Below are 23643 nucleotides of genomic sequence, written 5' to 3'. Positions count from 1 at the left end.
GTTTCTTATAAGGCTGCTGCTGCTTAATAACCTAGTCTGTTCTCTCCTCTCAGATTGCAGGAGTAGATTATGTTTACTTCATTCAGAAGAACTCCTTGAACAAAAAAGACCGCACTTTACACATAGAGGCCTACAATGAAACTTTCTCAAATAGAGTTGTTATCAATGAACGCTGCTGTTACACAGTAAGTAAGAAGTGGCTTGAATGCAGTCTTCAGAATGTTTGGTAGAGATCTGATTTTGGCTCCTTCTAGATATGGAAGCATTACTCATAGTGATACATGTCATTTTCCAGCTGCTTAATATGTATATAACAGTGTTCTGTATGTTCTTACTTTAAACAGAATCCCACAGTGTTTTTATGTAAAGCACTATCATCTTTTAAAATTCTGTGTTTGGACAGTAAAAACAAGCAATCTGTTAGGAGTCTTGTGTGCTTTCAGAAGTATTAACATTTTCATTCTAACTCAGCGTATGTGTGGCTTAAAGTCTTACCTGCTAATACACTGGCACACAGCCATAGGTGGCATGACAAATTATTGAACCAGTGTTTACCAAGCTTGGAGGAATCCATGTTTTGCCTGATCTCTTTCTCAAGAAAACTTAAAGTATGAAAGAAGAAAAGATCTATAGTGAACACTTTTGCATCTCAGTGCTTAAAACAATTTGTTTGGCCCCATCCACGTTCAAAACCTTTGGTGATACTGATAAAACGTTGCATGCTCACGTCATAGTAAGCAGGCAGGAAGTACCATTTATTTTCTTTTTCTTTTTTTACCAGTATACATGGCTAAGATTAGCTGAATTTTGTTGGTTTGAATAAATTGTGTTTATTATGAGTTTTCAAAAGGTTCCATCTTTTGCTTAAGTCTAAACATTTCACATTCACATGAGTTAATTTAAATGTTTCTCAGTCCCATGCATGCCCATATTTCGTAAAGATGACATACTGTGGGAGAGTAGTATATTAAAATAAGCAAGAGTAGGCTTCAGGTTTTTATCATTTGCTTCATTTTTTGGAAGAAGATAGATCCTTGTGGTCAAGCCATATTCAGAATAATGGTTCAGGAGAGAGGTGGAGCATAAGATACATTGATGGCTGAGTGGAAGGAACCAGTTGCTACATATCCAGGGTGTGACAGCTTAATTTTGGAGAGTGGAGGGAGGTTTCAGTGACTTGCTATTCTTGTTAACTAATGTCAAAAACACACTGCAGAAATAATCCAGTTTGAGACCGCTTAACTGCCCTGGCTCAGTGCTAGGGGATCCTGGGAATTGTAGTTTATTGTGGCATCAGAGCTCTCTTAAAGAGAAGGCTAAATGTCTCACGAAGCTATAATTCCCACAATTCCCTAACACTGAGCCAACGTTAGACTAGGAAATATGCTCAAGAATATTATGATATGATCACAATTATGTGGATCTCTCCTATCCCACTTGAGATGATCATAACATTAAGAAATTGAGTTTCATATGAACTTGCCAATATTGTGTGTGAGAAAACCAGGTTAAGAAAGTCCTATAATTCGGGCTTGTGTTCACTATTTGCGTATTTTTCAAAAGTAGGTTAGACAACAATGCTGAGGAAGCAGGGCTAACAAATCCATCTCTCCAAAGATAAGGGGTATTTAAACAGCTCCCTTTCTGAAAGATGACAGTATCTCAGCAGGCACCAGAAATCTCAGCTGCTTATTATAAAAGCAGAGAGCCAAACTGAGAACATGTTGAATATCTATGAGGTGGAAGAGAAAATAAAAGTAGCAAATGGCATTTTCGCTGTGAAAGTTAAAATACTGTACTTAGTATTCCCATAGAATAGCTTAAAATGGATGCAACTAATTAGTCATATATTCCAACTGAAATAAGGCATTGTTGGAGTAATATGCAAAGAATTTATTTAGTAAGGTGTCAAGAGTTGGTTGTCCAAAAGTGATACATAGCTACTTTCAACTTATAGCCTTTACCTTACAAAGTATGAAGTGAACCTAATAAATGGTGTTTAGTAAGTGCAGGCATACCCATTTCTTCTTCTTCTGTTTACATGTTCATATGTTCACTTAAAACAATACACACTATTGTATTGCTGTTCTAACTCAGAAATGCTCGCATCTCTTTCTTCTGTATCCTGCTGCTAAGTAGTCTCTTTTAAAGTACTCTAGGACAGACCACCCAAAAAGGGTGGCCTGCTGACGACCTTTTTCCTCCGAAGGAAGTCGCAGCCACCAAACCGCGCAGCTTCCCTGCGGAGGACAAAGAACCTGAGAAAAGCGGGTTCTTTTTAAGCCGCACGGGCGGCGTAACAAGTGTGCCAGTGGCGCACTTGTTACTTAAGTACCATGCGGCAACATGCGGATGCCGCGCTGCACTTACATAACAATGGCCACCATTGTTACACTGCCCCGTACGTTCTAGGGTTAGGGACCATGCGGTTGCTGCGTGGTCCCTAACCCTAGAATCGGTGCTGGTAAGCCACTTTATGGCAATATGTATCACACCTAAATTTCTGTAAAAGAAATAGGTCACTCTATGAAGGCTGCATAGTACAATGGGCCCTTGGTATCTGTTGGGGTTTGGTTCCATAACTCCTTGTGGATGCTCATGTCCCATTGTATACAACGATAGAGCAAAATGCTGTCCCTTATATAAAATGGCAAAATCAAGATTCATTTTTTTTGTAATGTATATATTTTTTGCATATTTTTCAAACAGTAGATGGTTGAATCCATGGATAAATAATCTTTAGATACAGAGGACTAACTGTATATTTTGTTCTCTAAATATACCAAAAAGTGCAAAATGGGTCATGTAGTAAAGATTAGAGAATGGTTATTTATCTTCTAAGAGACTGTAATGATCAACGGATGCCTAGAAGACAAAATGTGTATCACATTTGTTAGCTGCATGGAATTTCCCCAGTTCATGCACTTTACTATAGTGGCCTGGCAGCCTTGGCAAACTATATTAGGTGGTAAGGACTCAGGGCTCCTGTCGTTTTTGGATACTTTTCTGTCAGGTTGGAGGACAAAAATGCATTTCTTTCCCTAAATAAGTTGGATCCCTGATTCATTGTCTTACTATTGCAGTCATTCCATGTTCCAAATTCCATGCATTGATGAGATAGCATGAAGTGATATTAAGGAAGGAAAAAACAATAGGCCTTCAGGAATAACCATCCTGGTGATTTTCACTCCCCCACCCCCTACTTTGTTTCTCAACTCTTCAGGTGCACCCTGACAATGAAGACTGGACATGTTTTGAACAGTCTGCAAGCCTTGATATTAAATCTTTCTTTGGCTTTGAAAGCACAGTAGAAAAGATTGCCATGAAACAATATACCAGCAATATTAAAAAGGTGAGCTGTAATGGTTATTGGTCCCTTGTCTGCTGAATCACACCCATGAACATTTTGTTGTCACTTCTAGATATTGCCACAGGACTGTGTATAATTTGGGGGTTTGGGGTTTGTCTGTCTGTGTATTGTCTTGGTGTCACTTTGTAGTTTTTGGCTTTTTTCATCTTCTACCAGTGGTGTGGCATGTTCTAATCTGAATGATATGGGTGGATCTGTTCATACTGGGAATAGCGAGGTCTGAGTGTACACTGGCCTGCTATTCAGCAGTTGCTTAGACTGATATTTTTGTGTCTTTGTGGGATAAAACAAATTCTGTCATGTTAAAGTAAAACAGTTCTTTTTTCAGTCAACATAGAACAGTCTTCATCAACCTAGTGCCCACCAGATGCTTTGGACTTACAACTCCCAAGATTACTAACAAATCAGACATGCTGGCTGAGGCTGATGGCATTTTGTCCAAAACGCCAGGCGGTCACTAGGTCAGGAAAGGCTGCTAAGCGGATAACTGCTCAATGACAGGCATGGCTTGACTAGCAGGAGTTAGGAACATGTTTTGCAAAGAGAGGAAATTTTAGAAGTACCTTAACAAAACAAAAAATCCTGCCCCAAAAAGAGGATGACTTCTTTTCCCCATGCTTTAAACTATATCTAAAGGTGATCCACAGTTGCCCATGTCATGTCTGGAATCAAGCACCATGCATCCAGTCACTCATGCCTTGACAAAGAGGGAGCAGAGAGGCACTTGCATTTTCTTCCAAATTTATCTGTGTCCTTGGAGAGGCCTGCCTTATCCTTTCATTTTTCTGTACATTAATTTCTACATCATGGTGGGTGATGCTGCATTAAAAGTTGGTGGTTAATAGTTAATTTCTCTCTTAGATGAGAGTTTCCCATAAGAAAGAAAACAGTAATGCCACGTCCCAAGGAGTCTTGTGGTTATGACTGAATGATTGTTTTGCTTTCAAGGGCAAAGAAATAATAGAGTACTATCTGAAGCAGCTAGAAGAAGAAGGGGTAACATATATTCCTCGTTGGACTCCCCCTGTGAAATTCATGTTTGAACGTGGAGCTTCTCATGTGAGACGGCCACTGTCCTCTCCAGTCAACATACCTGAAGCTGCCGTTAAGGAGGTGCTAAGTCCTAAGGAAGTGAACACCTGCAACAGTGCATCAGATCCCACAGCTGGAACACCTGACGGTGCATTGTTTGTCCTTCTCTTTTGTGCAATAGTTTCTGATTGCCCTTGTCATTTCAATAGACTTTTAATAATGCAACCAATCAATGTGGAAGGTCTTATCATTTTTCCCCATGAGGTGACTTGATTTAAATGGCAGAAAATAAACTGTACAGGCAGTATTACAACTTTATTGGTTTGGTGGGGTTCTGTAGACAGTTGAGTTTTATTGATTCAAAAATTGGGTGGTACAAGGGAAAAGCCAGCTGTTCCAGACTGCTGGAAGGTTGACACTGTGAAAGGTAAAATAACTTAGTTGAAAGGGTTTACCAAAGCTACAGCTAGTGAAGTTAGATCAGATGCAATCAGGGCTTAAAAGTAGTTAGCTTTGTAAATAACGAATTAGTGTTTCCATGTGAAGTATGTGTTCAGTAAACCATTTGTTATTTGGCCTAGCACCATTGCCTCTATTAACACTGTATAAATGCCATTTCAGACAAACTAGACGCAGACTACATCAAGAGGTATCTGGGTGATTTGACACCACTTCAAGAAAGCTGCCTCATTAGGCTTCGGCAATGGCTCCAGGAAACACACAAAGGCAAAGTAAGAATCTTTCTCCTTGCTGGGCATCCTATCTGTCAGAAAAATGCATCTCCTGCAAGATGGTCTGGCACAAAGTCAATGCTCTATTCAAGGGAATGGACACTTACATAAGTTGGCCTTGAACTAGTTTGAACCTGATTCCTTGAGGTTTTTTGTTAGCTAGGATAGTCTAATATTGAAATCTGGTCCCCAAAGTGCAGAATCCAGATGCTTTTTAGACTAAAAGAAAGCAACATTTTTTGACAGCCTAGAGATCCTTTCATATGCTCAGGTTTATGACAGCTGTACAGATTAACCACTTCTATTTGTATTGAATGGAGGATTTCCACTGCTAGTGTAAGGCTTGTTAACAAGGAGTGTTGGGGACTATTAACACAATGCCATAATCTACCTGTACAGAGCATTTGAAAATATATTGGAATACATCCTTGGATGAATTTCATCAATCACACAGTGCTGAAGGCCAGTTAACCATGAAAATATATCTTTTGCACACATTGCCAGATTCTAATTTCTTACCTCTTTTCTCTCTCTCCCTGGCCAGTTATTTGTACTGTTCAATATAATAAAACAAAGGCTATCTCAGGGGTAGGCAACCTTTTTGAGCCGGGGCCAGGTTGCTGTCCCTCAGACAACTGGGGGGCCGAAGCCAGGGGTGGAGCTTCCACCCTCCAGGGGTGGGGCCGCATGCCAGGGGCGGAGCTTCCACCCTCCAGGGCGGAGCTGCATGCCAGGGGCGGAGCTTCCTCCGAAGCCCCGCGGGGAGGAGGAGGCATGTGCACGCCCTCTCCTCCTCGGTCCCTTTCTGGCCAAACACCCCCAACCTGCATTCCAAAACACACACAACAGCACATTTGTGCATTTCACATGGCTTTACTTAACGTGGCCTCTTGCATATTTCAGAGGCTTATTCCATAACCAAACCCCTTGGGTTTAACACTTAGCATGGTTTAACATGGCTATGCATATTGAACATGTCAAGGTGGTTTCATCGTTCTTGCACCAAGTGTACTTCTTGGTCAAGGGACTTTGGTTTTTCTTCACTGCGCAGGAGTTTGTAAAAATCACAGCAATTTACATTGGCCTTACCTCAGAGGCTTTCTGATATCAATATCACCATTAAAGAAACAAAAACACACAGAAAAGGCACTTTGGAAAGTCACATTCTCTTGGTTTCTGAAACAGTGCGTCCATGCCTCTCAAGCTGACTCATATCATCATCATCATCATCATCATCATCATCATCATCATCACCACCACCACACTATCACTGTCAAAACAAGGGAGACTTGTTGGCATTAAAAGCACCCAAAACACACTTTGGAAGGTGACACTCTCTCGCCTTCTGAAACAGTGCCTGCATGCCTCTCAAGCTGACTCATACCATCATCATCATCACACTATCATTGTCAAAGCAAGCAAGACTTGTTAGCATTAAAAACACCCAAAACACACTTTGGAAGGTGACACTCTCTCGGCTTAAGAAACAGTGCCTGCATGCCTCTCAAGCTGACTCATCATCATCATCATCACCACACTATCACTGTCAAAGCAAGGGAGACTGGTTAGCATTAAAAGCACCCAAAATAAAAATTTAAAAAACCTCAAGGCCTCTGGCCACTCACCACCTCTTCCTCTTCCTCCTCCTCCTCCTTTTCCTTCTTCTCTTCCCCCTCCTCCTCTTCCTCCTCCTCCTTCTTCTGCTCCCCCCTCCTCCTCTTCCTTCTCCTCTTCCTCCTCTTCTTTCTTCTCTTCCCCCTCCTCCTCCTCCTCCTCCTTCTTCTGCTCCCCCTCCTCCTCCCCCTCCTCCTCTTACTCCTCCTCTTCCTTCTTCTCTTCCCTCCTCCTCCTCCTCCCCCCTCCTCCATGCGCCGCGCAGCCTGGGGGGCGGGGCGGAGGAGGCAGAGGAGAAGGAGGTGGGCGGCGCGGGCCTGTGCAGGGAGGCAGGGAGGGCAGTGCGGGCCTGCACGGGGAGGGCGGCGCGGGCCCACACGGGGAGACGGGAAGGGCAGCGCGGGGCTTCCCCCTTTGCCTTCTCTGCCCCAGGCTGCGCGGCCCTCCTCTTCCTCCTCCGCATGGTGGAGGAGGAGGAGGGCCGTGCGGCCTGGGGCAGAGGAGGAGGAGGCGGCAGGACCGGGCTGGGGTTGCCAACCCCTGGGCTATCTTATGGTATAATGTTTTCTCATCTTGGATTGTATAAGCTACCTTGAGTGGGCATTTTGCTTAGAAATGGAGAATATGAACTTGAAGGCTAATATAAATTAAAATATTATTTTAAATATTGATCATCATTTAAGGAATCAGTCCTAGTTCTTTGCAATACAAATGGAAAGTGGATATTTCACTGCTTGTCAAGGACATTTACACTGGGCTAGATAATTTGGAGTGGACCAGTTTTTAACCTTCAGCCATTATTAACCATCTTTTACAGATTCCAAAGGATGAACACATCTTAAGGTTCTTGCGTGCCAGGGATTTCAACATTGATAAGGCCAGAGAGATCCTATGTCAGTCATTAACATGGCGCAAGCAGCACCAGGTTGACTACATTTTGGATACTTGGAACCCTCCCCAAGTACTACAGGATTACTATGCAGGAGGCTGGCATCACCATGACAAAGGTATAGTAGCATATTTATGGAAAGCATTTTATAGGAAAATCTCACCACGTATGTAAAATGTAGCAGCACAGCAAATGGGAGCCTCTGTTGGACCAGGACTCTTGGAACCTAGGATTCAAATCCATGTTAAACCATGGAAACCAGCTGTGTGACTTTAAGCAAGTCACACTTTTAGTCAGGCATGAAGACAATGGCAAACCATCTCTGAATAAATTTTGCCAAGAAAACACTAGGACAGGATTGCCAAAAGTCACAGTCAACCTGAAGGCACAGAACAACAAATAGAGCTGGTAAGAATGGAGGAATAACCAGGAAGAACAGTACTAAGAATGTTAATAATAACTGCATTATGTTCTAGCAGGTTAACATTGGCAGGATACAGACTGCCCAAAAAGGGCGGTCTGCCGCCGCCTCCATTTCCACCGGCGGGAAGCCTCAGCTGCCAAACAGTGAGGCTTCCCAGCGACGGGAAAAGAACCCACCAAAAGCGGGTTCTTTTTGCATCGTGCTGGTGCGGCGCACTCGTGACGTCGCCAGCGCGACGGGACATGCGGACACTATGCATCCGTCACATCAAAATAGCGGCACCCTGTTTACAGGGCGCTGCCATTTTGATGCCCCCGTCACATGCTAGGGTGAGGCTGGTATGGACGCTGCATCCTCGGCCAACCTCTAGCATGTGACAGGGGCGGCGCAAAGGCCCGTTTAAATCGAGCCATTAAGTGCAAAGAGAAAAGGCTGAAGTACTCTTGTTTAGAATATTTGGAGTAAGAATTAGAGTTGCATCTTTAAGCTTTCATTCCAATATAACAGACTCCACTTGTCTCCATTATTTTAGTCACAAGGCCATATACCCTGACACAGCAATTGTCAGTTATGGATTATAAATCATGCATTTCTGACCTTGGGTTACTTTATCTGTTTCACTGATTTCATTACTTTTATAGATAGCATTTCCTCACTCCACTCCAGTTTCATGTTAAATAAATAAAGCTTAGTTATGAGAGTGATTATATAAGAGAAAATATCTTAAAATGAAATATGTTATAATAGGCTAAATTGCGGAAAGTCATTGTAGTTGTTGTTGTTATTGCGGTTGTTGTTATTGCTGTTGTTGTTTTTATTGTATATTTCTATCCTGCCTATTTCACAGATCAGAACTGAAAGCGGCTTAGAACAATTAAAAAAGACATCATTAAAAATCCACAAAATACAAAAATTAAAACAAGATTAAACAATAAAAAATAAAACCAGATTAAAACATACAATATTTAAACACACACACCAACATAGTAATTAGTTATATCCAGTGCATTATGTGACCATATAATGCTTTGGACTATATAATGTACAGTCATTATATTACTGCCCAATGCATTCATTAAGTGCCTGCCAGAATAGAAAAAGTCTTTATTTGTTTGCATAAAGAAAGTAAGAGGATACCAGTCTAACTTCTCTGGAAAAGAAAATCCAGAGCCTGGGAGGCAGCCACTGAGATGTCCGCAGCCTGTGTGCCTGTGAGGGTGGAGGGACAGAGAGAAGGGCTTCCCCAATAGATCTCAAAGCAGGGATTGGTTCGTAAGGGAGAGTATGATCCTTCAAATAACCTGGACCTTTAGCTATGTAGGACTGTAAAGGTTATAACCAACACTGAATTGTGCCCAGAAATGGACTGGCAGCTAATGAAGCTGTTGCAACAAATGAGTGGTATGCTTCCTGTAGTTAGTCTGTCTGCAGCTATTTGGACCAGCTGAACACTCTTCAAAGGCAACCCCACAAAACACATTGCAGTAATCCAACCAGGATGTAACTATGGCATGTGTCATTAAAGTTGTTTTTTCAGGAATACATTTCAGAGACAGAAAGAACATTTGTTGAAACAGTGAGGAAATGAGTCAATGATCCATGATATTTTAAAATATTTTCACTAACTTTGTCAAATTTATCAAAGCTCTGCTATATTGCAAATTTCATCTTGGTCGGGGGCGGGGGGGTGAGGGTAGGAGCCTTGCCCTCATGATGGAGAAATATATCAAAATCTTCCCTGGAAGGGGTATAAAGAATATTTATCATTTTTCTCATTCTCAACAAGAAAATGACTCAACATGTTGAGATAATCCATGGAAGACATTATAAGTGGCTGGAAGCTTTTTCATGCAAAGACAGAGAAAAAGACTAGGTTGGGTCTGTTTTAAAAGGGAAGGGGGTCACTTTTGATACAATGTTTTGCACAAACACATTGGGTTTTGTGCAGCATACATTTTCTACATAAAAAATTGAACAAAAGACCTTATATTTTCACAAAGTGCTAAAATAAATAAAAGATACAAAAATTCACAAAAGCTCTTACTCAGTGGAAGAAAAACTGATTTTTTTCTGTTCTCAGATCTGAGATAAAATATGTAAAGATCTACATCCTTATTTCCATGTGACTAATTGTGAGTTTACAGGTTTAAATGAAATGCCTAACTTTTGCCCATGTTAAAACAATAATTTACATTTCTGCCAGTTTCTTATGTTCTGCTCCAGAACTGAATTTGTATAGATTCTCACAAACTTTTAAAATACTGTCTTTTATTCAGAGAGCCTGACATTCATTTGAGTTGAATGTTACCTCAGGTTTTTATCTTGCAACATGATGCAACTTGTGTATGTTTGCTGTGCCTGCAATCTCAGCTGTTAGAACCATGAAAGTACAACACAGCTGCTTCAGAAAAAGAAGCTATTTTTGGTTGAGTAGCCTACTTTTTTGTGCTGTTCTTGTTAAGCTACCGGTGCGGTTTCTTATCTTATAGTATTAATTTATCATAAACAGTGTGTCCTTTTTTTTCTTCTTATCCTAAGGTGTGTGATGAAAAGGGGAAGTGTCTGATGAATTCAGAAGTTAGAGGGGATGTCATGTTTCTTTGCAGACCAAAATATGTGATGGTGACTTTAATGGCCATCCAGGTTATCAAGGAAGTCCTCGTAACTCTATGGTGTCTCTGTAAAAGAGAGTTTTCTATTGCCTCCATTTGTATATATGCCTAAGAAGATTTCTTTAAACATTGTTGTCTTTCCTCTTTTTTTGTTCAGATGGGCGCCCCCTGTATGTGCTGAGGCTTGGCCAGATGGACACCAAAGGTTTAGTGCGAGCTCTTGGGGAAGAAGCCTTGCTTCGCTATGTAAGTGCCTTAGATGTAACAGCTGTTTATAGTGAATGTGGTGTTCCCATTTTACTACTCTCTGCCCCTCTAGAATGGTAATCCTAGTGCTGTTGTTCTCAAAACTTTATGTTCATTTTGAACAGACTCATTCTGTCCAAATGAAAAGCTTACTTTTGTCCTGGGGGACTGGCTAAGTACACATGGGAGAATAAGGTGTTGGGACTCCGGTGTGTTGGAGAATACCACATCACATCAGACTGTAGCTGGTGGAAGCTGCTTTTTAAAATGTTTCCTCTGTGAGTGTGCGTACGTATGTGTTAATCTCTACAAGCATGTAAACCAGGGGTGAGCAAGCTATGTCTCTGGAGGGGTTTTTTCTTTTATTGTTTAATAGTTCATGTGGCCCTCAGAGAGTCCTGAGGCATAAAAGTGTCTCCCAGATCTGCTATAGTCAGCCACCCTGATGTAAGCAAGCATAAGGCAGAGGAAACTTTCAGGGCCAGCAGTTTAGTGCTTCACTTGTTTTTCTGTTCTGTTTGGGAGTTTTTGTATGGGGAAGCGTAGACCAGGCTAAGCCATAGATAGATAACAGCTTGGATGGGCTTGGCAGTTTTGTTCTGTTTCAGCCCTTGCTGCTTTCATTCAGCATTTTAAGATAGTCTCTTTCTGTGCCTCCATTTTCAAATGTTCCTAAGTTGCTGGAGAACTCTTTCTGCCTGCAAAATTTTTCCATTGTGTACTTATGCCTTCAGGAAAAGATTTCTCAGTTGGCCCTGTTTCTGAATATTCTCTGTGCCGTCAGCTTATGGAAAATATGACACATTTTGCACTCAAAGCTGTGGTTCCACAGCATAATGCAATGAATCAAAATGGCTAATAAAATCCATTCTTTGCATTTCAGTATTGAAAGAAAAGACCCCAGTATTCTTAAACAATGGCAGTAGTACGTCGGATAACATGGCTCATTAATTACATATAGCTTCTTGAATCATATGTCACTACATCCAAATATCAAAGTGGCAAATAACACTGGCTGGCAATAAAAGCAAGAAAATGATTTTTAAAATGACTTTGTGCAACTCCATATGTGCCCTTTAAGCTACTGCCTCTAATTATGCTCAGTTTAAGAACAGAATTGGGAAATCTAAACCTACAAATTGCGTGATCTGGAACTTGAAAAGCCACCTTGAATCCCATTTTGGGAGAAAGACAAGATACAAATCCCTTAAAATAAATAAATAAATAAACGGAGTTAATAGTGTATCATGATGATGATTATGATGATGAGTTACTGAATTTATACCATACCTTTCTCCTGATATGGGATTCCCATACTGGTAAGGCACCAAATCCAATAAGATTTATTCCCAAGTCAGTAAATACATGATTGCAGCCTGAAATTCTTAGATAAGAGATAGAGATATGTATGACTAAGGTCTGAATTGGCAAAATGTGAATATCAAAGTGGCTCTGTTCTTGTACTAGATCTTTAATAGCACACAATTAAAGCTAAAACTCAGCCAATTAAAGCAATTCTCTGTCCAGATTTCATCCATGGTCATTCTGCAACAGCCTCTTACAATGCCATTTCTTTTCTCTCTTTTTTATGTATATGTCTATGCAGGTTTTATCTATAAATGAAGAAGGACTGAGGAGGTGTGAAGAAAATACAAAAGTCTTTGGAAGGCCTATAAGGTAAAGAAACAAAGTTAATATTCCACCACTTATTTTATTTCTTTGAAATGTGGAGATATTCTGTACTCATCTAGGCTTTGCTTCTCTCTGACTTGATATTTTAAGGTTATGATTGCTAGTTTATCTGCATATGAACAGGGCCCACATGTTGTACAGTGTTATACAGACTTAGAACCCACAAGGCTCTGGTAATTCACCCATTATGTGCCTGCTAGTCTTTAGAAAGCAGAATTCATGATAGAAACCATTTGATTACTGTATTAGGTATTTCTGACAAAACGGGCAGGATTGATTATTAATTATGGTCCTACTGTATGATCTGAGGACACGTAATGCAGCAGTCTTACTATGAAATTAAGCTGATATATATTTGATTAGTGTATGAATGGGAGATTGCATGGAAGCCCCATGTGCACACCTTTTGAGACTAACATAGAGGAATAGTGGTGTGTAAATGTACTAACTGCACAATGTTGGTCAAGGAAAGACCTGTAATTTTCGCCAACAAATTCTGCTTCTTCCTGCTCTACAGAAATGGACTGTACTAGGCCAGAGTGGTTGACAACAAATTTCTCTCTTTCTGAATCTAATTAAGATGAAGCTGACCTTCAGGGGAAAAAATGTGTAGCTGTGTTGCTTCAGTATTAAATCACCTATCTACTTAAACAAGGAAGGGTTGCTAAAGTAAACCAGCCCAGCAGTGTTTGAGAAATAAAACTCTTCAGCATGCTTGATTGCATTATCTGCGGAGTTAAATGTTTAATAGGTGCATTAAATAAGTTGTTTTTATTTGGGGGGGAAACAGCTCTTGGACCTGTTTGGTTGATCTGGAAGGCTTGAATATGCGCCACTTATGGAGACCTGGAGTCAAAGCCTTGCTAAGAATCATTGAGGTAGTTGAAGCAAATTATCCAGAAACACTGGGACGTCTACTTATTCTTCGAGCTCCCAGAGTATTTCCTGTCCTTTGGACACTGGTAAGTTCATGTGTTTTGTTTCTCTTGGAACCCAGCATATACATTGAAACAGCCTAATTTGACTTCTATGAAGTTCTTCCTTTCAAGAACCAAAACATTAAATCTGTTTAATAAAAAAGCAAATGTGGGTGGCTTGATAGGATAGTTCATGTAGAATCATTCATCTTCTGCATATGCCACTTCTGTTTGTTTTAGTAAAAGTAAAATACTGTATGATCTTGAAGTCTTTTGAGGACCTTGGAACTTTCTTAACCCTGTATTTTATTTTTAGGTTAGTCCATTCATAGATGACAACACTCGAAAGAAATTTCTGATTTATGCTGGCAATGATTATCAAGGACCTGGTGGGCTGTTGGATTATATTGACAAAGAAATTATCCCCGATTTCCTTGGTGGAGAATGCATGGTAGGTAACTGCTGGTCACTTTCGTATTGATCTTTTCGCTGCTTTTGTTGAATATAACATCACTGTATTCCAGTATGGATAGAATGTAATTTTAAGGGATTTATGTAAGTCAGATGTTCATAAAACAGGCCAGATGTTCTTAGACTAAACAATCCGAGAGTAACAATTGGGGCACTCATAGAATCATAGAGTTGGAAGAGACCGCACGGGCCATCCAGTCCAACCCTCTGCCATGCAGGAAATCTAAATCAAAGCATCCCCAGCAGATGGCCATCTAGCCTCTGCTTAAAGACCTCCAAGGAAGGAGACTCCGCTACACTCCGAGGGAGTGTGTTCCACTGTCGAACAGCCCTTACTGTCAGGAAGTTCTTCCTAATGTTGAGGTGGAATCTCTTTTCCTGTAGCTTGCATCCATTGTTCCGGGTCCTGTTCTCTGGAGCAGCAGAAAACAAGCTTGCTCCCTCCTCAATATGAGTTCTGCAGTTCTAATTACAAATACATATAAGTATGTCCAAAATTGCTAATTGCTTGTGAATTACTGAAAAATGATTTGCAGCTTAATGGCTAAAGATGTGAGCAGAGAAGTCTCCAAGTTCAGCCTCATCTCAGCCATGAAGGTAACCTGAGCAGGTGCCTAAAGAGACTTTTCTCTTTCAGGCTACATCCACCCATATCCACCTATATCCACCCATATCTAGTTTGGGATTAATAATCCTGATATTTCTTACAATTCCATAGTAGAAGATTACTGAAACAAAGTATGTAAAGGGCTTTCAAAACTCTTAAGACATTTATGTAAATGCAAAGTTCTCTTGATTCAAATCTCCAAAACTCCCTGGCACAAATTGCATAGCTTCCTAATATTTCCTATATAGTATGTGCTACTAGTGGTTTAAACTACTGTGTGCCACTTGATGTATGGCACAAGGTCATTTCATTTCTGATCTCTTTCCTCTGTGATTGATGATAAGAACACATAGCTTAAGGGACATTTGAAATGTCTTCTAGAATATACAAGGTTGAAGTCAGAAATCATCTGACAGAATCAAAGAATTATGCTACATTCATGATGAATCAATCTTCTTTTTTGCATGAAATGGTAGATGTGAAGTCCTTTATCAACCCCACTCAAATTTCCTTTCTCGTAGTAACTGAGTTTGCTTTTAAGCTCTTTACCAAAAGAGTCAAAGTAACCTCCTGGTATATTCTTGGTAGTGCTTTCTGTTTACGTAGAGATCTAATGTAATTTTCCCCCTCCCCATTATCTTTCAAACTCTGAAGTGTGAAGTTCCAGAGGGTGGGCTGGTTCCCAAATCCCTGTACCGGACGGCAGAAGAACTTGAAAATGAAGATGTAAAGCTGTGGACAGAAACCATCTATCAGTCTGCAAGTGTTTTCAAAGGAGCTCCCCATGAGGTATGTTTCCTTGTTTTTTCCTTTAATCCAGTTGTCTAATATGGATAGACAAACCCGGTTCATAATTTGGAATAAGATTCTTGCTAGCTTCATTCTTTCAGAGCTGGTTTAGATAAGACTTCAGTTTGCTCACTCATGAAAATAATTTCTCATGTGAGAAAGGAAATTCAGCAAGGTAGAAGTTTCCCTTCCATTGTTGTGATGGCCAGGGGGAAGCAGCCTACAAATTTCTTTTTAGAAGCTGCTATGCTGCTATGAAGATCAGCTTCACATGATCAGTCGTTATTCAGAATTAGCTTCTCAGATGTGTACAAATTATTAGCAAATCCTGGCTTGGTATGTTGAGGGCAATGCTCAGTTTATGAGAGGGGGTAGAAAGCCTTCAATGGAATTTCTAAGCCTTTCTAAAAGTAGTAGCTGCCCATCCACCCACCCACCCCCAATCGTCCCCACACTATTCTGAGCACAAGTGGGACATTGCAGTGCCCATGCTTGGACCTTAGATTCTTGCCCCAGTTCTCCAATATCTGTTCCAAGTCGTGCTGGAAAGGTAACCCTTTACATTTTGTTCTTCAAAGATGTATAAACAAGTTCATTCTTCTACTCACATAAAACAAGGGGGATGATTAGATCTTTTCCTTGTGCAGTGCAGTTTAAATAATACTGCACACCTGCTTCCCAGGTTTCTAACTTTTAAAGCCTGGGTTTTGTTTTGCACTTGTAAGAACTGTTTTTTTCTCCTCCTCCTTAAATGAAGACTAAGATGGTGAAATAACAATATTGCTGCTTTAATAATGTGATGGCATTCATAAATATTATAAAATCAGAAACAGAATAAATTAATCAACTTGTACCTCTGCCCACCAAATCATTTGTGGCAGGAGCTGTAACAAATATAGACAAAAGCTTCTAATGCAGTCTCTTTCCTCTTTTTGACTCTAGATTTTCATCCAGATTGTGGAAGCTTCCTCTGTCATCACCTGGGATTTTGATGTTTGTAAAGGTGACATTGTTTTCAACATTTATCACTCCAAGAGAGCACCACAACCTCCTAAAAAGGACTCCTTAGGGGCCCACAGCATTACTTCTCCTGGTGGCAATAACGTGCAACTCATAGACAAGGCATGGCAGCTGGGGCGAGACTACAGTATGGTAGAATCTCCACTTATTTGTAAGGAAGGCGAGAGTGTGCAGGTGAGAACAATTCTCTGAATTCAAGCCATACTCTGATTCTAACAAAATGTTCTTACTGTGCATCTAATTAGATTACAGCATTTTCCCCCTTTTATCCTCTTCATCTACCATATTTAACAAAAATACTTCCAGATAGACTAGTGGCTTCGCTCATGTGAAATCTTATTGGCTGGTCTAATCAATTGAGTGTCTAAGGACATTGAGTGTCTAAGGTCTTTATCACATTAGCCCCATTTTTCTTGCAATTGTGTTAGTTAAGGAAAACAGAAACATAAAGTTTGGGAGCAGCCATTATTACATGTCTCTTCAATAGTGTGACTGGGGCTGTTTCTGCCATGAAAGGTCCCTTGCACTCTCTTCCGCACTCCTGTCCTGGTAAGATTTTGAATTCTAAATCAGTTTGTTGTGGTTCCTTTTCTTTTGGGGCCATGTCTTCTGGCATTGGCTGTATGTTTCTTTTTTTACTTTCACAGCTTGCCACCTCATCCTACTTCATCTCTTTCATTACCACTCCAGGAAATCTAATTTTTCTCCTGTGGAGGGACTTGTTTTTAAAAATAAAATCTGTTTAGAACTTTTAGCACTATTAAGCAACTGCTATAAGTTGCTGTAGTGGTATCGCAGTGTTTCTCCTTAATGTCCACCCACGCATGTGGACACACTACCTGTGTGAAATGAGATATTGAAAGAATGGAAGGAAGGAGAAAGAGAAAGTGTATGTGTTGTCAAGAAAAAACATGGATAGCAACAAAGCAGTTTACAGCAGTAGGACCATAATTTTGCAGTAATGCTATAGCAATAGTTTTAGCTAAAAAGTCTGCAGAGATTAAAAAATTGTAGGAAGGTATTGGGAAGGAAGGGTCCCACATGAAAATGAAGGGATCAACATTGAAGTGTCTGGAGGCAAAAGAGGGAGGCGAGTGAGTGACCTGGGTATGTCTACCATCACAACCTCCATTATATACAAGGTACCCACAAATGAACCAGAAATATGCCACCTTTTTACTGTGTTTCTTGGAAACAGAAATCACAGAGTGTGTTTGAGAGGCAAAATTAAATGGAGCAGAGCACAAATTGCTCGTCCGAATGAGGCCTCAGTGAGATGAACAAATGACTTCCCTCTCACCTGCATTAGAATTCCTGCATTTGCTTTCTCTTTTACTGAATGTTTGTGCCATTTTTCTTCTCTTGCTTTCAGGGGTCACATGTAACAAGATGGCCTGGCTTCTACATTCTCCAGTGGAAGTTCCACAGTATGCCTGCCTGTGCTACAACCAGCTTGCCTCGCGTGGATGATGTGTTGGCATCTCTACAAGTCTCATCCCATAAGTGCAAAGTTATGTACTATACAGAAGTAATTGGATCAGAAGATTTCAGGTATGTTTAGTGGTACCCTTGCAAGTGCCATTCTGGGGGGAACGCAAGGACAGCAAAATCCCCTAAAAAGAAATAATATTATCTTGTATGTTTGCATGTGCTGCAAAAACCATTGTGAAGTTCTCCAGAGCATTAAAAGAACTGTAGCAAGGGTCTTTACAGTAATTAGTGATTGAAGCTTGTGGAGGTGTTGACCTGAATCCTCTTGATATTCTCTGATACAGTAGGTTCACTGAATCAGTGAAATTTACTTAACAGATAACATTTAACAAAGGGTCTACTCTAACTAAAATTATCAATAGGATTCAGGCCACTCCATGTTTCTATCATAGAATCAAGTTGGAAACTACCGCAAGGTTCCTCTAGTCTAACCTCCTGTTGGTGCAACTAAAGTGTCCCTGACAGGCAGATACTGAATTGCACCTTTTTGAATTTCAGTCAGTAACCCAGGTTGAAAGTTGTCCAATTGTAGTAAGCTTATGTTTCACTCTCCTCTACTGCCTCTTATTAACTCTAGTATAAGAAAGCTATTTTTTTTAATCTGCTTGCCAGGCTCCTTGCCCACTTAACAAAGTACCTGCAATTTGCATGAATCCTGCCACCAACAGGATCAGTTGTGTCACCCTTCTTTTGTATTACTCTTGGCACAATTAACATTTAATATTTAATAGTGAAGAATTTGGTACATTTTGGTCCTGAACTGAACATTATTTATTTATTTTATACCTCACCTTTCTTCTTGCACAGGACCCCAAGCATTGACTTTTATAGGAAGGTCGGAGTACCTGTCCTTTTCACTCCAAATAAAAACAAAAACATTGCTTGATATTTGGAATCAGTATCAGACAGACATAGCAAGGGTCTATGGAACACATGAGAAAAAGGCATTATGATTAGAATGAAGTGGAATTTGGGATCAAGGATAAAGAGATTATAGTCACAAGGCCCTGTGCAGGCTTCTAAAGGCCCCATTTAGGGCCTTAGAAATTCCAAAGGGCCATGGAAAGGTCCACTGTAATTTTTGAACCTCACCAGATTAAACACTGATTGCAAGATTTTTCTCCTCTAACTACAGAAGGTACCAATGTGTTTTGTAATGGCTCACATTCATATGAAATGAAACTGTACTAAATATATGGACACTTGGAATGTCAGTTGTTCACCAGACAATATGTAGAGCTGATGGCTCCTAGATAAGGGTGATTATACCTGTTTTAGCCTGTTCATATGAGGAGGAAAGCAGGATATTTAAGCCTGAGGATCACCAAATTGTCTTACTCTGGCTGCAATATATTTCGTAAATTCAACTGCAAAATAAAAATATCTTGATTTTTTTTAAAAAAACATTCCTTGGTGGACTGACCATAATAAGGAAGAATGATAGCTGTTACTCCATTCAAAGTGGGTGCAGTCAAGATAGTGCAGACACTAAGCGTCCGCTACGTCAAAATGGCGGTGCCCATTTTGACGTAGAATGGGCGCCGCCATTTTGTATGTGCTCAGCACATAATAGGGTTAGGGGCGTCCAGAAAGGATGCCCCTTCCTAACCCTAGTACGTGCCAAGCATGTACTTTTTGGCGGTGTGTAACTCGCCAATGTTACTTTCAGTGAATAGTTTTCAGTACATGTCACCAGGAAGACAATTCTTAGAAATGACTCGAATTAAATGCTTATTTATACATTTGTTCTGCCCTTTTTAGCATTTGGGTCGTCTTACTGAATTGGATATGTTTTTTGGGGTTATTGCTGATTTGTAGTCTTGATCTTTATTTCTGCATTTTGTTCTGTCTCAAGCTAATTCTTTGTTTTCTCTTTACTGATGAAAACCACCATGACAGGATTTTCACTCTAATAAATATTTTGAGAGGTGGTGGTGGTGATGGTTGATTCTGGTTTTTGTTTTTGTTTTGTTTGTTTGTTTGTTTTTGGGATTAACTGATTATGTCAACAATGCTATGGTTGAGGTGGAAGGGTATTTCAGCAGGCCACTAACCACCATATTTGTGCCTCTCTAGTAAGGAAACCAAAACAATCAGCTCTGTTGTACAGTACCACATGCTCAATAAGTGTCTTCATCCTATCTTGTGTATCCTCCTTTCTCCCTCTGCAGGGGATCCATGAGCAGCCTTGAATCAAGTCACAGTGGATTTTCTCAACTCAGTGCAGCTACCACTTCTTCTGGCCAGTCTCAGTCCAGCTCCATGATTTCCAGGTAGTCCCACTTCCAGGGGGAAAAAGCCAGTTGATGTGATGGCCGGACCCTCTTCTGTGGCAGCCAACTGCAGTACAGCTTAATCATCAGTGACAATTGAAAAGCAAATCGAAACAAACAAGCAAACAATAAACAACACAAGTGGAAGGCCTTTTTAAAGATAGTAAAGTAGCTGTGTGCATTTAAGTATACTGGTTTTGTTTTGAATTAGAACTGAAGGAGTGTGTCTAATCTTAAGTAGCCATAGTTTTCTTTTCCATTTTTTTATAAACCTGCTTGCACAAATCCTAACTTGGAAATGCAAGGGCTGTTTTTTTTTTTTTTTGCAAAAAACTGAGTAATCATTGTGTCAGCTGTTGCGAATTCATTTTAAAAAAATAACACCCTACCAAAACATTCTATACTGCATAGGAAATTTAACCTAAAGCTTTTTGCCAGTGAAATTCTCACTTGAGTGCAAACCCTCCCCCTTCCTGCTACTGTGAGCTCCCTCGTCTCTTACACTAGCAGTGGCTAGATTGTTGACATTTCATGAAGTGCCAGCTGGTGACTGGCTGAACTCCTACTGTTTTCCTCTGGCTTTGCTGTAGATGAGCACTGCCTCTGATAGAGGAGGCAGAATGGCAGTCATTCTCAGGCCGCCATCTTGATATGATACATTCCACTTAATCATAGTGTTAAGGCCACGCTCCAGCTTTGGGCAATGAAAGGTTTTAAGACAGAATTACAATTCTGAGCACTGAAGATAGGAAACCAGAAGGCAGTGGAGGCTCTCCTTAATTCGGTCCAACCACTGGACCTCCTTTGGGTCTTCAACATCATGTCTGTCTTCCAGATAAGCATTTGACACCCCACCTCACATGCATCTTCTGTTTCCCCTGAGCAAAAACCAGTTGAATGGATAGCATTCTTCCTGCCAATAGCTTTTTCAAGGAAGGTGTGGCTGTAGCAGTTCTTGTTTTCCTGCTGTCCTCTTACATTCCCTTTACTGTGCCATGAATTCAAAGAAGAACCTCATATGCCACTACAGTAGAGGCAAGACACTTAGCTTCTTAACAAAACACTGTCTGCTATGGCAACAGTGACCACAACCAAACCACCTCCCCATCCAAGGTTTTCCCCATAATGGAGACTTTAATTACTATGCTAAATGTTTCATAAGTTCCAGCAGTTGCCTCATTAATATTCTGAGAGACTTTAGCTTGAAATTTACCATATATATTTGGACAGTTCAGGTCAGATTATGTTGGCTGTGTTGTATCAGTTTATGATAGCCAACTAGATAAAATATTACAAGGGCTACTTATCAATTTCTGAAGTCACAGTATTTCCCCCATCCCCTAATCACTCTAAATCCAAGAGAGATTAAGGCCCTTCTGTTGACAAAGAAAGCCTCATCCAGAGAAGATTTAGTGCTTGTGCTACTTGTAGTCCATGGCAGGTGTGCTCTGTTTTGAAAAGGAAATGATGAAAACAACTTGCAAATATCTTAATAAGAAGATAAGGAAATTTATTTAAAATCAGGGGGTTAAAGGCCTATGCTAATTTAAAGGACTTAAAAATGCTGACTGAAATAGTTGTCATTAAAATTTGGCAGCAGTTTTGCATGCTTTAAATTATCAGAGTAAGATAACCATGCTTTAAAAACTGGCTGAGTAGTGTTAGGGAGAGTATAGTTTGGTCCCATAAACCTATACATGATATGTTGCTTCTGCTGTCTGTGACAGCCGCTTGACTAGTAAGACTCCAGCATGATACCCATCTTTAATTAGCAGTTTTAGTTTTTGGCATGCAATCATGAACATAGCTCCTTCCTCAAAGAAATATAGTACTGTGCCAAATCTATCCATAGGTAGCCCTCAAATAGGTGCCCTGCTTTTAATGGGCACACCTTTTCCCCCACTTGTAAGGGCTCTGTCTTGAAAGATGGTCCCCTCTTTCTCTCTCTCTTTCTCTCAGATGGCGATTTTGCTGACAGCTGTAAAGAAACCTCTTCACTCAACAGTCCACATCTGCCCAGAGATGTCTGGCTTTATAGACCTTTTTTGAGTTGCAGCCACTTCTCCTGTGTGAAGATCTCTTAAATTTGCTCAGAAGTGTCCTTCGCGGATACTTTTTTTCATTAGAAGTCTAATGTATCTTTCAGAGCTCAAAGCACAAACACTTGAGGCTGTTGTCATAAAAAGCAAGACTTTTTTAGTGCAGTGCCATGGCAACTAAGTTCCAGCTAACCCTCTGTTCTTCTCCTTAGTGTGTGATCTCATTGCTGTCCTTACTCCATTTCTCTTTCCTCCAGAACTGATAATTCTGCTGGTCTGAACTAAACTGAGCAACTTCTCCATGTTCATAACTTCATATCATTTTCTGTAAATGTTTTGTAAACATATTACCTCAATCTTGGTAATAAGATAACAGTCTTTAAAAGATTTTTTTATTTGTATCAGTAATAAATGTGAACTCTTCGGGGGGAATGTCTGGATTTTTCTTTTTCGCTCACTTCCAGAAATAACTATTCTAGAGGCAACAGACTGCTGAAGCAGAGGCAGTATGATAGGAATGTGCTGAGCAAAAGGAACTACTGTGTTCTCTGTGCCAGAGATGATGTGCATTTAATTTGCAGCCCTTCTGGCTTTGGAAGAACTTAAGTCAAGCAGTGCTTTCAGTTTAAAATTGTTTTCAGTTTAAAATATATTTAAAATTGTTTTCAAATGAAGAGTTTGGGAGGTTTCTGATTCACTTCATCCCACATAACATTGAGGTTCTATCAGTCCCTGTGCGGATCACCGTGTGCCAAACAAGAAGGTATTGGCTTCACCAGAGAGGGAGATGGGCAACTCCACATGAGAAATTCCCTGCACCAGGTTCAGCAGCCACCACATTTACTTTTCACTCTCTCTTTCTGGTTGATGCTTCTCTTTTTCCTAGTGTACAATGTGGAGCAGGATGGAAGATAGCAGTTGGACATAGCCCAAAAGGTATTTTGACATGTAGTAGGTCCCCCCCCCCCCCAAAAAAAGCTTAATATTGAAACGCATCTGAATAAGAATCCTGCATGACAAATCTCAACTCTCCCTTTTCATGTATAAAAATGTCATTGAGGGAGAGATGGTATTTGAGAAGAGTGGAAAGTTGACTCACCTGTTGGATACATTCAAAAGTAGAAAGGGTTCAAGAACAGGAGGAGGATTTGTTGTATTGAATTCAGTTTTGGCCTTAAGAAGAGCCTTGGCTAGGTTGAACCAAAGAGCTATCTAGTCTTGCATCCTATTTTGCGAGGCAGAAACTAGGGTACCAGAGGAAGAAATAAGAGAAATAATAGAGATAAAGACCTACTCCACAAAAAAAGTTCAGCAGTTTTAACTAACAGTACACATGTGAAGTGAAATAACCAGCCTTGCATAAATAAATAAACACACATACACAGCCCTCCCTCCCACATTCGCAGGGGTTAGGGGATCAAGACCC

At 40.4% G+C, this 23643-nt stretch overlaps 1 protein-coding gene across 2 annotated transcripts in view; it reads left to right on the top strand.

The window, feature by feature from the left end:
• LOC149322124 (SEC14-like protein 1) overlaps positions 1-22643 on the top strand; it is a 57922-nt gene extending 35279 nt beyond the window's left edge. The window contains exons 4-17 of one of the 2 annotated variants that reach the window (XM_089534954.1): positions 54-185; positions 3224-3352; positions 4319-4550; positions 5024-5133; positions 7565-7754; positions 10830-10918; positions 12525-12595; positions 13401-13572; positions 13844-13978; positions 15260-15394; positions 16337-16588; positions 17787-17965; positions 20077-20178; positions 22138-22643. In XM_089534954.1, the coding sequence (XP_089391080.1) occupies positions 54-185; positions 3224-3352; positions 4319-4550; positions 5024-5133; positions 7565-7754; positions 10830-10918; positions 12525-12595; positions 13401-13572; positions 13844-13978; positions 15260-15394; positions 16337-16588; positions 17787-17965; positions 20077-20178; positions 22138-22153 (1944 nt within the window). In that variant the 3' untranslated portion in view covers positions 22154-22643. Of the gene's footprint in view, positions 1-53; positions 186-3223; positions 3353-4318; positions 4551-5023; positions 5134-7564; positions 7755-10829; positions 10919-12524; positions 12596-13400; positions 13573-13843; positions 13979-15259; positions 15395-16336; positions 16589-17786; positions 17966-20076 lie in introns of both variants that reach the window. The other variant, XM_089534965.1, reaches the window with a different exon arrangement.
• Positions 22644-23643: the final 1000 nt, after the last annotated feature.

Source organism: Sceloporus occidentalis, unplaced genomic scaffold (assembly GCF_023333645.1).
Source record: "Sceloporus occidentalis isolate IW3139 unplaced genomic scaffold, rSceOcc1.0.p SCAF_1, whole genome shotgun sequence".
Lineage (NCBI taxonomy): Eukaryota > Metazoa > Chordata > Lepidosauria > Squamata > Phrynosomatidae > Sceloporus > Sceloporus occidentalis.
The sequence above is the reverse complement of the archived record's forward strand: the minus strand, read 5'-3'. Positions and strand labels throughout refer to the sequence as shown.